Source organism: Sminthopsis crassicaudata, chromosome 3, assembly GCF_048593235.1.
Source record: "Sminthopsis crassicaudata isolate SCR6 chromosome 3, ASM4859323v1, whole genome shotgun sequence".
In the NCBI taxonomy this organism is placed as follows: Eukaryota; Metazoa; Chordata; class Mammalia; order Dasyuromorphia; family Dasyuridae; genus Sminthopsis; species Sminthopsis crassicaudata.
This window is the reverse complement of record NC_133619.1, coordinates 40,568,889-40,583,418: the sequence shown is the minus strand read 5'-3', so window position 1 is coordinate 40,583,418 and position 14,530 is coordinate 40,568,889. Positions and strand designations below refer to the sequence as shown.

The window sequence follows — 14,530 nt, the reverse complement described above, 5'->3', positions numbered from 1 at the left end:
AATTGACATAGATTAGCTCTTTCTACCAGCTGTAAGTGATCCACTTTCCTAAGTAGAAACTCTGACGTTTTCTATCTAACCATAACACCCTATCTATCACTTCACCTTTCCCCGTGCTTCCTTTTTTCCTACTACTTCTTTACCCTTTTGATCATCTCCATTTCCTCCAATTTTTAAGACCTTCATGGACCATTGATTTTTTATTATAGGTTATTTACTAAATCCATAATAAAAAATCAATTAATTAATAATTGATTATGTTGAAGAGAACTTTGTCCATTGATATTATTGGGGAACATATTATAATAGTTACTTGATCAAATAGTATATGAAAACCATTAATCCATATGAGATGGCTCTCATCCCATGAGGATGGGAGAGGTATATGTAATACTGCTATGATGGAAGAAAAAATATATATCAACCAAAAAATGTTTCAAAAAATTAACCCCCCCCAAAAGAAATAGATCATCCTTTATCTTTCAGGGGTACCCCTAGAACTTTAAGGAGAAAATGTAGCCAGCCAGATGTGGGTATCCTAACCTACTAGTGTACACATGAATTGGGAAAGTAAATGCACAGCCTTGATAGGTAGGTTTAAGTGATCTTCACCAGGGAACTCTGCAAGGTGAAATCACCAAGCATTCTAAGAAATAGACAAAATTCCCTTTATCTCTGCAATTGCAGTGAAACTAGTTCTGCTGGATGCTTTATTCACCTCTCTAGGAACATCTGGTGAGCTATTTTTTTCCTCTTATAGGATAACATTTTCATTTTTTACATCTAATTATAGGTAGAATGTCAATACAAGTTTAGTTCAGTTTCTTGAGTAATACATCTATTTGTTAACAATCACATGGAAGATACACATTCTATGCCTTCCATTAAAAAAAAATCAAACAAAAAAAACCTGATTGACAATCTTGTAACTGTGTGATTTAAAGCATACTGTATTCATTTCTCCTCCTTAATACTATTGCCTCACCTTTCTACTGGTAATACCAACTGGATATGTGACTAATTTAAATTGCAAGGACAGAGTGTTCTTAAAATAAAACCGGTAACCTTTTACAACTCGTTAGGTTATATAAAAGTCAGTATGTTCATATGAATGAAGAGACCTGGATAACACCATGGGATCCAAAACGGTGTGCCTTATGATTTCTTGTGCTCTTCTGGCTTGGTATGTGCATACAAATTACTCTGAAAATTACTCAGCAAAGTTTGAACAACCCTGGAGGACAATGATTATACATTCTTTAATTAAAATATCTCAATTTATGGTAAGATAAGAATTTTCTTCCATTTATATTTCTGATCAAAACTGATTTCAAAAACAAGGAGGGGGTGTAATCTATCATTTCCGATTTTTAAATGTAGTTGATTTTCTTTTAGGTTAAATCAACCAGATAATACTTATTAGGTATTAATTTTACATAGCAGGAGGAGATACAACTGATTATTAGTAATTAATAGCTACTTGTAGGGATATGGATGGTGTAGATTATGTAATTAAAAGAGACATTTGAATTTTTAATATAAAAGATATGTCATGAATTCTTTCTTTTTCTTTCACTCTCATCTATTTTCCTATTCTTTTACTGTCATTTTGATGTTTGATTAGACTCCAAATCGCAATGACTGTTCTTCTTCCTTCCATTATGGAGTCATAATACCCTCATCATGGGGTCATAATGACCCTGCAATGTGCCATAATTTAAACATGCTCGATTTGTAGACAATAGAACTAGATTGGAATCTTGTCCCCGTTAATTTTTAGTTCACCTTAAGAAAGTCATTTAACATTTTTTAGTCTCTATTTCTCAATCCACGAAGTATGGCAGTTGGGTGAAGTAAAAATCTGCTTACTAAGACCTGAGGACACTTAAAATTATCACCCATATTCATTGTCCCACAAGTTTTCTTGAACTTTATTTCAATTTATTATAAAGTTTCAAATAAATATGTTAATGCTTTTTTTTCCTACTAGATTATAATGTTTATTTTGAATACTGCCATGTTGCTTATTTTCAGTATAAGGGATTTCAGGCACTTGAGTTTTTCTCTCTAAACATGAAATACTACTACTCTAAGATTTCTCTTCCAACCTACCAAACAATAGACACATTGCTTGACCAAAGAGGTACAACTAATCACAGGGAAAACCAATCACAGGTGCCCTCAAATTAATGTGTTTGAAATTTGTGACATGAAATTATGTAAGTAGTAATGAACATATTTGATGTAATTCTAGAAATGCTCACAATAACATCAAGAGAAAAGAAAAAAATTGAAAGTATAAATTCAGGCAAAGAGAAGATAAAAGTATCTCTATTTCCTGATGACATAATGGATTCCTTATAAACTGCTAAAGGATCAGAAGAGAAATTTATTGAATCAATAATAGCTTTACTAGTTGAATACTACAAGATAAACCCATTTAAATCAATACATCTTTATAATAATCTCAAATATACGAGACATAGAAATTGAATCACATTCAAATTACCTTCCAGGGGTAGCTAGGTGGCACAATGGATAGACCACAAGCCCTGAAGTCAGGAAGACCTGGCCTCAGATTTTTTACACTTCCTAGCTGTCCAACCCTAGGCAAGTCATTTAATTGCTTCACCAAATAATAATAATAATAATAATAATAATAATAATAATATGATTGTTTCAAAAGATGAGGTTAAAAAATAAAACTCCCATTCCTATTCTCTCTCTCTCTCTCTCTGTCTCTCTCTCTCTCTCTGTCTCTCTCTCTTTCTCTCTCTCTGTCTCTCTCTCTCTCTTTCTCTCTCTCTCTCTCTTTCTCTCTCTCTCTCTCTCTTTTTCTCTCTCTCTCTCTCTCTCTTTCTCTGTCTCTCTCTCTCTCTCTCTCTCTTCCCCTTCTTTCTTTCATTCCTCCCTTTCCTCACTCCCCCTTCCTCCTTCCTTTTTTCTTTCTCTCCCTCTTTTCCTCCCTACAACATACACAAGCAAATAAGAGGTAAAGAAGTTCAAGGGATATATAATGAATAATATTAATTGCTGTTATTGTTCAATTGTTTTAAGTCATGATTTTCTCATCATGGCCCCATTTAATATTTTCTTGACAAAACTACTGGAGTGATTTCCCAATTCCTTCTCCAGCTCATTTTTATAGATGACTTACTGAGGCAAACAAGATTAAATAATTTGCCCAATCACAGATCTGGAAAGTATCCGAGCTTATAACCAATATCTTGGTTATAACATTTATTCTTTACTTTTAGGGTAGTTATTTGCATGATCTTGGCTATTTCCTTGCTTTCTTGAAGTCTATCTTATACTGTTTTCTTCTTTGACCCAGAAGTTCTAGATTTTGGTCATGCTGTTTGAGTGCTTTCCTTTTTCATACTTTTTAAAGGATATGATCAGTGACTACTTTCTCTTTTCACTTTATCTATTGACTTTAATAGTCAATATTTCAAAAAATCATGAATGACAACTACTCATGAGTAGTAGTTGTCATTCATGATTTTTTGAAATATATCTAGTTGTTTTATTATCAAAGTTTTTGGATACTTTGACCAGATTTAGCTTGTCTTTCCTTAAACTCTTTTCAAGGTCAATGGTTTGTTTGTTTTATAAAGAATATGTTTTATGAGGTTTTTAGCCTTTTGCTTTTCTTCCCATTTTTCTTTTTGTCTCTTGGAGTCACATGTCTGGGTCAGCCCCATTTTCAAGAAGTTAGTTATTTGAGTAAGGTTTTGTACCTTCCTGAATAAGTTGTTTATTCTTCTATTTTTTTTCCTCATTTCCTTTTCATTCTTTCCTCTATAGAAGTTATTTCATAGATATCCTCATCTTAACTCTTCATTTCTTTTAAAAATTCCATTACAACTGTGGTAAGCCTGTGAAACTGTTTGAGGTTCTTCTTATAAAAGATAGTATATGAGAAGGAAGCTACTGGAAAGTTGGCAGAGTAAGTCAGAAAATTCCAAGTTCTCCAGATTTCCCTCACAAACAAATCAAAATTGCTCCTCAAGGCAAATATAAAGCAGCAAAAAATAAATAAGATTTGGGACAGAACAGGGGTCCTCCTGGAACAACCCAAAAAGACTGAAAGAAAGGCTCCAGGACTAGGGCTTAGGGGTGCGAAGTATAAATATCTCCAGGCCAACTCCACAGCAGAGAAATCTGGGGTTGGTTGGATTCAGAGGGAGCTTCAGTCATAATCACAGAAATTTTTACCTCCTAGACAGCTTAGGGAGTTAGGGGTCTAAGTAAGGGAAGACTGAGGGAACCTTTTATGATTAGCAGCTAGTCCCAGATGTGCTACTGAGATGTTGCCCTGGATGAGAAGGAACATCTATGAGTGCAGAGGCATTAGGTCAGAGATGCTGCTGGCTTTGGGCACTTGCAGGAGAATGGAGCTTTGGGTTTGAAGTTCCAGGCCATAGTGGAGAACTGAAGTGAAGTCAGAGGTACCATACTCCCTCTCCCAGCATTAGAGGTGATTACCAAATAAGTTTTAAAAAATGAGTAGACAAAGAAGAAAGAATCCAACCATAAAAAAAAATTACTATGAAATAGGGAACACCAGGGTTCCTCTTCAGAGAAGGGCATTGAAGTAAAAAAGCCTCATTTATCCCAATGAGTAACATTAAATGGTTATTTGCTGAAAAAAATTATAGAACTCAAAAAAAAAAAAAAAAAGACTTTAAAAATCAAATGAAAGAGATTGAGAAAAAAACTTAAAAATCCAAGAAAAACAAGAAATTTACAAAAATAAAATAAAGTCAACCAACTAGAAAATGAGATTTAGACTCTTAAAGAAGAAAATAATTCTATGAAAATTAGAATTGGGCAAGGGAAAGCCAGTAAAACTATGAAGCCAAGAAATAGCAAAATAAAATATAAAGAATGAAAATTAGAACAGAATGTGGAGCATCTTATTTTTAAAAATAGATCTGGAGAAGAGATTAAGAAGAGAAATTATTAAACTACCTGAAAGTTATGATCAAAAAAAGAACCTTGTCACAATAATGCAAGAAATAAATAATCAAAGAAAATTATCCTGAAGTGATAGAACAATAAGGGAAAGTAGAAATAGAAATAAAAAAAAATTATTGATCACCATCTCAAAGATATCCTATAAAGAAAACACATAGGAACATTATCACTAAATTTCAAAACTACCAGATCAAAGAGAAAACAAACAAACAAAGATTCAAATATACTGAACTACGATTAGAATTGTACGTATTTATCAGCAGTTACTGTAAAAGACCACAAGTTCTGGAGTATTATATATCATCAATTAAAAGAACTAGGCCTTTGGCCAAAAACATTATATCCAGACAAATAAGCCATAAATAAAGTATGTAGATTAATGGGAATGGGATAAAGAGGAAAGGAAAAGATAAGGGGAGAAGATAAGAGTGGGATCCCTGAGTCGGGAGAGTTTAAGTACAAGGCAAGTCAAGGAGCAGAAGTAAAGTAGAAGAGTTAACAGGGATAGGAAATAAGAAATATACACAAACACAATAATAAGGATCAAGAATAGAAATTATTAGGGAAAATTTAGACCTAGTAATCATTGATCTCAAAGTCAAATTTAAGGATTCAATCAAGAGAGAAATCTATATTATATCTCAATCATATTAATATTGTTTTAGGTGCATGACTGCATATGTGTGAATGCATATGCATTTATATATCTATATCTATATATCTATATAACCAAATAATCATTTCATTGTATATACTGTTTGACCTTGTGACATTACTAATCTTTATCTCCATTGAGCTCTAAAACTAAGGGAAATGATCTCTTCTAATCCAAGTACCTTGAGAAGGGGGGAATGGAGAGGGAGAGACAGCCCTCATAATTTAGGAGACTTAATCCTGGTCACTTAGGTAATGTTTATTCAAATCAAGACACATCTTGAACTCAGATCTTTTCAACTTCAAAGCCAGCATTTTATTTAATAGGACCTATTTAATTGTATATAAATATAATGTACTTTTAACATAGGTATCTTCTTTTTATTTTATCAGGGGACAGTTGCTGAAAATTCAGGCCTAATAAGCTACTGGGAATTTTTTAATATCCTATTTAAATGGCAATTACTAGAACCCATTTCTGATGAAAATGTCACAGTGACTGACGCAATAGTTAATGATGAGCTCGTGCGCTATTTTGTGTCAAAGAAGAAATCAAATGAGCTGAAACGAGCAATTATTTATTTCCATGGAGGAGGTATTAGTTTTAGCAGCATTGGTAAGTATACTTTTCCTGGGCCAAAGTCTGTATTTTCTGTTAAATCAAGGAATTGGGTTTTCATCTCTGTGGAAATGCTTTTTTCTGACAGATTCCAGACCAGCTGAATTCCTAATCTTAGAAAACAATATGAGGGCTTCTGATATTAAATGACTTGACCAGAGTCTCCTTACCAGGAACTATTCAAGGCAGTATTTAAATTCAGTCTTTATCACATTAGTCCCAATACTCTACCACATTTCCTTTAGCTTTGCAAATAAATACCACAATTTTTTCATTTATAAGATTCTATCATGAGAATGTATCTAATAAGAAGTATTAAATTATGTCATTAACAAAATTAAGACCTGCATTTCTTTAATTTATTGCTTTTTAGAGAAGATTCTACTCAGTGCATTTTGGATTATTTTCTTTCTTTTTTTTTTTTTTTTCTATTTTAAAGAAGTATTTACTGTGAATATTTCCAATTTGGATTTTGATATATTGAAATTGAAATTAGAAATCATTTCAATTGGTTTTACATATGTAGCCCCACTCCCAAAGATATGAAAAATTAGTAATAATAACAGCTAGTATTCATGTGTTTTTATAAAGACAATGAAAATGAAAGTCAGTTCTACAGATAGAATCATGGAGATGGGAATGACTCCCTGAATTTACTGCAACTTCCAGACCACCTGGCTAATCAAACTTCAAATATGCATTCTGTCTGTCTTTGCTAATTCTAGGAAATTCATTGTAGTTTTTTTTGTTATTATGGAGAGAGGACTCAGGAATAGTTATCATTTTGTGTCTCTACCACATGTGATTTCCCCAGGAAAAAGCCTCAGATCCTGTTTCATTTTTGTTTCTGTATCTTTAACATGATTCCTGGTTCACAGTATTCACTAGGCAATTCTTGTTAACTGATACAATCAATGAGTTTTTCTTGAAAGTCCAGATTCTGTAGGACTTATATTTGAGCTTGAAGATACATTGTTTAAAAAAAAAAAAAATAGGATCCCTGCCCATAAGGACCTTCTACATATCAATTTATTCAGTTCAATCAATAAACACTTATTAAGCACTTACTGTATAATGGCTATTAAGAGCTGTGCATGCAGTCCCTGCCCTAAAAGAGCTTACAAGAGAGATAAACATACAGACAAACATGTTCAAAATAACTATATACAGAATAAAAAGGAGATATAATTTATATTTCTTTGGTCCTTAAATGCATATGGCACAGAGTCAGACAATGTGCAAGTAAAGATTAAAGGGAAATAGTCCCTCTCCTCAAAAAGGTCATAGTCCCCTATTTGTTGTTTTTCTTACTTATCTAACTTTTCATGATCCCATTTGGGGTTTTCTTGCTTCAGTTTATTTTAGAGATAAGGAAACTGAAGCAGACATGATTAAGAGACTTAGCCAGGATAACACAGCTAGTAAATCTCTGAGATCAGATTTGAATTCAGGAAAATTAGTCTGCTTGACTCCATTATAGTCACTGTGCCACCTAGCTACTTGTATTCTCCTGTGCAATTACAACAAAATGACAGAACAGTGTAAAAGGAAAAAGCTAATCCTATAATTCCTATTGGAATACTGAAGAATATGTCTATCTGTGTACTTTTTTTGGGAAGACATGGGACTTGAGGGATGGTTTAAAGAAGAGAAAGGATACCAATGAGTAAGAAGTACTTTCATGTACATAAAATGAGAAAGTTTTGAGAAAATGAGAATTTAAAAAAGATACTGCATATGTAAATTTGAAAGAATGATATATATGTGTGTGTGTGTGTTTATATATAATATAAATCTACTGATAGCTTGTGCATATACATAAATATATATATATATGTATATGTATTATGTATATTTATGCACTAGCTATACTAAGAATCCCATTACCATTGTTCTAACTCCCAGATTAAAGACTTCCTTAATGGATACGTGTCTGGAGCTCTTCTGCCTGATACTGAGAAAAAAGAGATATGATTATTCCCATAGTGATCCTTGGATAAAATTTAAACTATCTTTCCTTGAAAAACATTAGCATTTAACTAGGAAGACAGTGGGGAAAAAAAAAGTCTTATAATTCTTAATAAGATGATTAATAAATGCTGGTCACTTGAACTCCAGTTATTAAGGAAATGTTGATCAATAGTAATGTTATCATCAGTAAAAGGCAATAAATTGTGTGTACATGGTTTAGGCAACAATTTCAAGATAAATCCTGAATCAAATTAATCTCTGAGGTCACATTTATACTTATTATCTCTAATTTCCATTGAAGATCATGAATTTGCTTCATTTCTTTCAGCCCTTCTCCATTATAACACGTTTGCAAGACTGGCAGCAAACAGGCTGGATGCTGTTTTTGTAGGAGCTGAGTAAGAAAATTTTCAATAGTTCTTTTGGATATATTTAATGTTATTTTGGATTGTGGTCACATTGTGACGAATTTAGCCAATGTACAAATGACCCACATCCCACATCATTCCTGACCCACCCTTTTTCACACCTGGGAAACTGGTATACCACACTATTTATGGATGAGATTATATATGGTGATCATGAATGCAAAGGTCCATTATTTTTCAGATGAGAAAACTTGGATCCAGTGAGTGAATGTGATTTCCTCAAGGTTACATAGAGAGTAACAAGAAAAGCTGGGATTTCAGCTCAGATTCTCTGACCCTATTTCTAGTTTATATCACACTACACCACACTACCTCCAACTGTTTGAAACATTTAAGTGCTACATATAAATGTCAATTGTCATCACCATCATTATCCTATTTCAGTCCTTATTATGTTAAATATTTACCAATATGCCACTAAATGGAGTTTATCTGGACTTAGTAACTTGAGACTAGAAAAACTAATTACTCTTTTATTATCAAACTAATTCATTTAACTTTTAAAATGTCTATTTACCATATTTCTTCTGAACTTCAAAGCTGGATGACAAATGTCTTAAAAAAAAAAAAAAAGCCTTATTTCAAAAAGGACCAATAATCCTGAGTTTTGTCTCTGCAAAAATTTTAGAATGAAAAGTTTTGCCATTCTCTTCCAGAACACCCCACACTTTGAGTATAGCCAAAAGTTTCTTGACCAAGACTAAAAGATAAACAATGCATATTCAATAATGTTTCTTTCAAAGTGTTTCTTGCTATCTATACTCACTGGGATGTGAATGTGAATAAGGAATTGGGATCTTCATTCTTTCATCATTCTTGCTATTAACTATAAATCAACTCTTTTGGCCAATTAATTCTTAAGAATAGAAGAATAGGGATATTGTGGGAGGGAAGATTTTTCCCATTTTGAGTTATGAAAGAATTAAGTTAAAATAAGCATATTTCATAATTTAATTTTAGACTGAATTTAACTGAAGAAAATAATTTAATTTGAATGTGTTAGGAACATGCTTATAATATAAAAGGTGATTTACATGGAACTGTACCTTTAAGGAATTGTTAAATACATTTATCCTTCCCCATGGGCCCTATAATTTGAATTTGTGACATTTTTCTATAATTTGTTCTAGATCAGTAGTGTCATATTGAAATAAAATTGGGGCCACTAAAATATATATAAGAATCCCTGCAGGCCATATGATAATTCAGAAGACAACATATGGGATTTAAGAGTCATTTGGCTGTGACATCTGTCATTCCATTGATCATGAGGGTTGATTCAGCTGATCTGGATAGCTGGATATTCCCTTCCTCCCTCATCACTCCATATGCATCTCTCCCAAAGTGTGGACTCAATTTGAGGACAATCTTCTCTAATTCTTCTTTCTTCTTCCAATGATTTTTTTCGGTCAAGGGTGTATGAGTAGCTGTACTCCCCTACTAGATCAAATTCCTGAGATTTATTTGTAAGAGAACATAGGCTGGGGCAGCTATGTGGTGTAGTGGATACAGCAACAACCCTGAAGTCAGGAGGACCTGAATTCAAATTTGGACCCTGGGCAAATCACTTAACCCCAACTGCCTCAGCAAAAAAAAAAAAAAAAAAAAAGGAAAGGAAAGAAAAGAGCAAAGAAAAGGAAAGGAAATGAAAGAGGAAAGAAAAGGAAAGGAAAGAAAAGAGGAAAGGAAAGAAAAGAGGAAAGGAAAGGAAAGGAAAGGAAAGGAAAGGAAAGGAAAGGAAAGGAAAGGAAAGGAAAGGAAAGGAAAGGAAAGGAAAGGAAAGGAAAGGAAAGGAAAGGAAAGGAAAGGAAAGGAAAGGAAAGGAAAGGAAAGGAAAGGAAAGGAAAGGAAAGGAAAGGAAAGGAAAGGAAAGGAAAGGAAAGGAAAGGAAAGGAAAGGAAAGGAAAGGAAAGGAAAGGAAAGGAAAGGAAAGGAAAGAGGAAAGGAAAGAGGAAAGGAAAGAGGAAAGGAAAGGAAAGGAAGAAAGAAGAGAAATGTTCTGTTCTATTTTTATTTGTTTGATTAAATATTTCCCAATTACATTTTAATCTTGTTTATACATTTGCATTGTTGCCCTCTCTTCTATAAGATCATATAACAAACCAAAAGCTACACAGCAATGGAATCCAAGTGTTCCATGAACACACTGAGAAAGGATGCGGATCTTTTTTCTCCATTCATTGGAGAATGAATAGCAAAGAGTAAATAAAAATTGTTTTAAACTCCAAAAAAAATTATTGCAAAAATAATTATTTTTATTGTATAGAAATTAGCAAAAAAGACAACTAAATAAATATTATTCAACTGCAGATAGTCAACTGTTCCTTTCCCATCCTGGAAATGTCCTCCTAGTCAGAATAAATTGAATACATTTGAAATTTGTTTCTTTGACCTGATCTGCCACTTTCAAGGTGCCTGGAGCCACCCTTTGGATTTTTCAGGATGATCCTCTTGATCTCAAGTCCCACATTCTGTCTCAACAGAATGTAACTTCCCCAGGAAAAGATAACATTTCATCTTTGACAATATATCTTCATCACTAAGCACAATGCTGATACAAAGCAAGTGTTTCATAAAGACATGTTAAATCAAAACCTTTATTTCCTCCCCAAATAAATATAATTGAAATATATTAGAAATTATGGTATTAGAAAGTTGGGATCAATGGGTAGAATTTCTTTTTGGAGGCAATTTCATAGACTCCATCTCTTCTAGAATGGAAAGCTTTGCCATAATAGCATAGAGGCAACTAGAGCAAAATGTTAAATGCTTATTCTTCTTTTTTTGGGCAGTTAGGTGGTACAGTCAATAGAATGGCTAGCCTGAAGTCAAATCCAACCTCAGACACTTACTAATTTTGTGATCCTAGGCAAGTCACCTGACCCTTTTTATCTCAGTTTCCTCATCTGTAAAATGAGCTGGAGATGGAAATAGCATGCCATTATAGCATGTTTGTCAAGACTACCCCAAATGGGGTCATGAAGAGTCATGTCTGCATGATTGAACAACAACATTTTTCTTTTAAAGCTTTCGAAAATTTCCTAAATATCTCCATCCAACTCAGTGGAATGATGCTTATACTTTTGTGAAGTCTTTCCTACAACCTGAAAATCTTGCCAAATATGGTGTGGATCCAAACAGAATCTGTTTTTTAGGAGATAGTTCTGGAGGTGGTACGGCAACAGCTATGACCCAACAGGTAAGATACTAAACTCTTTCATTTTATTGCTTTTTTATATTTATTGCAATGAATGTCTATACTGTGACCACTATGGTGTAGAAAACAGAGCCTTGAATGCCTAGACCCTCCATATTGAGATGATTCAAAAATTGAAATTGATTTTTTCTCTCCTGCTTCTATGTGGTATTGGACTATTCTGATTTAATGAATATTCTGGTCTTTGCAGATCATGATTGACCCTGAAATTACCATTAAACCTAAAATGCAGGTTTTAATTTACCCTGGCTTGCAGATGCTTGATACAGACTTGCCATCCTATAGGGAAAATGAATTTGGCATAATGTTGACTAAGGCCTTATCAATAAAATTGATGAGTCAGTATCATACCCCTGATGAATCCCTTGAGCAAGCCATGAAGATTAACCAACATATTCCTGTTGAATATAGCCATCTCTTCAAATTCGTTAACTGGAGTGTCCTGCTTCCTGAGAGGTTTAAAAAAGGCCATGTGTATAACAACAGAATTTATGGAAGTTCCGAAATGGTAGAAAAGTTTCCAGGGATTGTAGATCCTAGAATAAACCCATTGTTGGCCAATGATTCAATACTGAGCCTTCTACCACTAACATACATACTCACGTGTCAACATGATGTCTTAAGAGATGATGGGCTCATGTATGTTTCCCGCCTACGCAGCAATGGAGTCCAAGTGTTCCATGAACACGTTGATAAAGGATTCCATGGAAATCTCTTCTACATTCATTGGCCATATAATTTAGAACTTGGTTGGAAATTAGTAGATAATGTATTTACTTGGATAAATGAGAATTTATAGTTCTTGCATATACATGTATGACCTGTATCAAATTGCTAACCTCAAGGAGGAACTGTGGGAAGGAGGGAGGGTGAAAATCTGGAATTCAAAATATTTTGAAAACAAATATTTAAAAAATGTATGTGTCATTGGAAAAAAATATATATACGGTTCCTGTATCATGTCAAAATAAAAATAGTCACTGGATAACATGTAGTCCCCAATTTATACATGATGTATGTTCTAAAATCTAACTTGTGACCATTTCTTTGTAATTCAGGACATATTTTCTCTCAAAATAATTGTTTCTATAATTATTAGCCTCTTCTCATGACCAACACCAATCCCTCTATTTGTATTCCTCTTATCTAATGCTATCCAATGTCATTCACCTTTCTCTTAATCTTTAGTCTCTCCCTATTGGCTCTTTTGCTATTGCCTATGATCATAGCCAGTCTTCCACATCTTTTAAATCTTGAGTGTTGGTTCTGATACCTACTAGCAGTGTGATCATAGGCAAGTTACTAATTCTTAAGAAGACCCTCCATATTGGAAAGATAATCCTGCTGCCTTACGTGAAAGTTTTATGCCTCGTATTGATTTTTATTTCCCTCAACTTATAGTGGATCTAAGTTAGTAATGTAACCCACTATGCTGTTGTTCTTTGTCCTTCATTTTCAAAGAGGACCTGTAATGTCATGGGTAATGTCTTGACTTGTGAACTGTATGTAAGTGAGGCAGATTCATCAGCCTTAATCTCTTTTCCTGAGTCCAGTGGAAGCACAAAAGTGAAAATGACTGGCCATGGCCCAAAATGCAGTGGATGACCTCTATGTCTTCAATGCCAGACTAAGTTCTAAGTGCTGTGACTCACAACCATTGGAACAAATCATTCTAATTTGCCTTCCTCTTGGGGTGGTCTTTGATGATTCTGGGTCACCTCCCTGCTGTGAGTCAATATCACAAAAGGATTTCTGGAAAGGATCTCTGAAAGGAGTGCCTTTGAATCCCTGCTGTAGGCAACAAATGATGATTGAAGAAATCAAGAGAAGTAGAGAAATGTAGAAAACTTATTTTTCAAGAGATGTCATGCATTCCCACTGCTTCACTGTATGGATGAAACTGTGGGAAACTGAGTCCCAGAGAGATTAAGGTAACTGGTCCACGGACACATAGCTAGTGAATAGCTGAGGTTTTGAGGTATTTGAGATGAGAATATCCTGAGCAAATCCTTCCATTGCACCATTGCACCTCAGCACAACTGAGACAAAGACAAGTCTGCAGAACCTGGAAAATGATGTAGACATTGACTGCAAAATTGTAAATAGAAACACCAGCACCAAAAATACCAGCACTGAATACTCAAACTGAAATGGCCTAGCTGGACCCCAAGAAATTAATGTAAGAGGAATTTTTCTCCCTCCTACACCAATATCATTGCAGGGACAGAAGATTATGGGTGTGGAGGGCTAGATATAAATCAATATTTTCAGTGTATAAGCTGGTTTGGGTCAATTTCATTTTTTCCTCTCTTTTTTATTCTTTAGTGTTCAGTAGGGTTCAGCCAGAAGTTGGAGGATCAGGGGAATAGAATGAGAAACCTAAGAGATGTGAAAAAATATATATCAATATAATTTTATTACAATAAAAACTGTTATTTTCCAATTAATCAAAAACATGTTTTTAATAGCAAAATAATGAAAAGTTCATGTTGATCAGACAACCACCATAGAAAAGGGAAAAGTCACTGTGGCCTTCACTATTGCCTGAGACACTGCTGCCACCTCATGGTAGAGTTCCCAGAAGGCATTATCTGTATGCTGTTGGCATATTGTAATGAATAAACATACATTCTGGTGTCTCTTCTCTCTATATCGTTCAGT

At 33.9% G+C, this 14,530-nt stretch overlaps 1 protein-coding gene across 1 annotated transcript; it reads left to right on the top strand.

Moving 5' to 3' along the window:
• Positions 1-1,127: 1,127 nt before the first annotated feature.
• Positions 1,128-13,486, top strand: LOC141564813 (arylacetamide deacetylase-like). Its single transcript, XM_074307679.1, has 5 exons — positions 1,128-1,283; positions 6,028-6,250; positions 8,553-8,622; positions 11,680-11,851; positions 12,060-13,486. The coding sequence occupies exons 1-5, from the start codon at positions 1,134-1,136 to the stop codon at positions 12,666-12,668; spliced, it is 1,224 nt and encodes a 407-aa protein (XP_074163780.1). The 5' UTR covers positions 1,128-1,133; the 3' UTR covers positions 12,669-13,486.
• Positions 13,487-14,530: the final 1,044 nt, after the last annotated feature.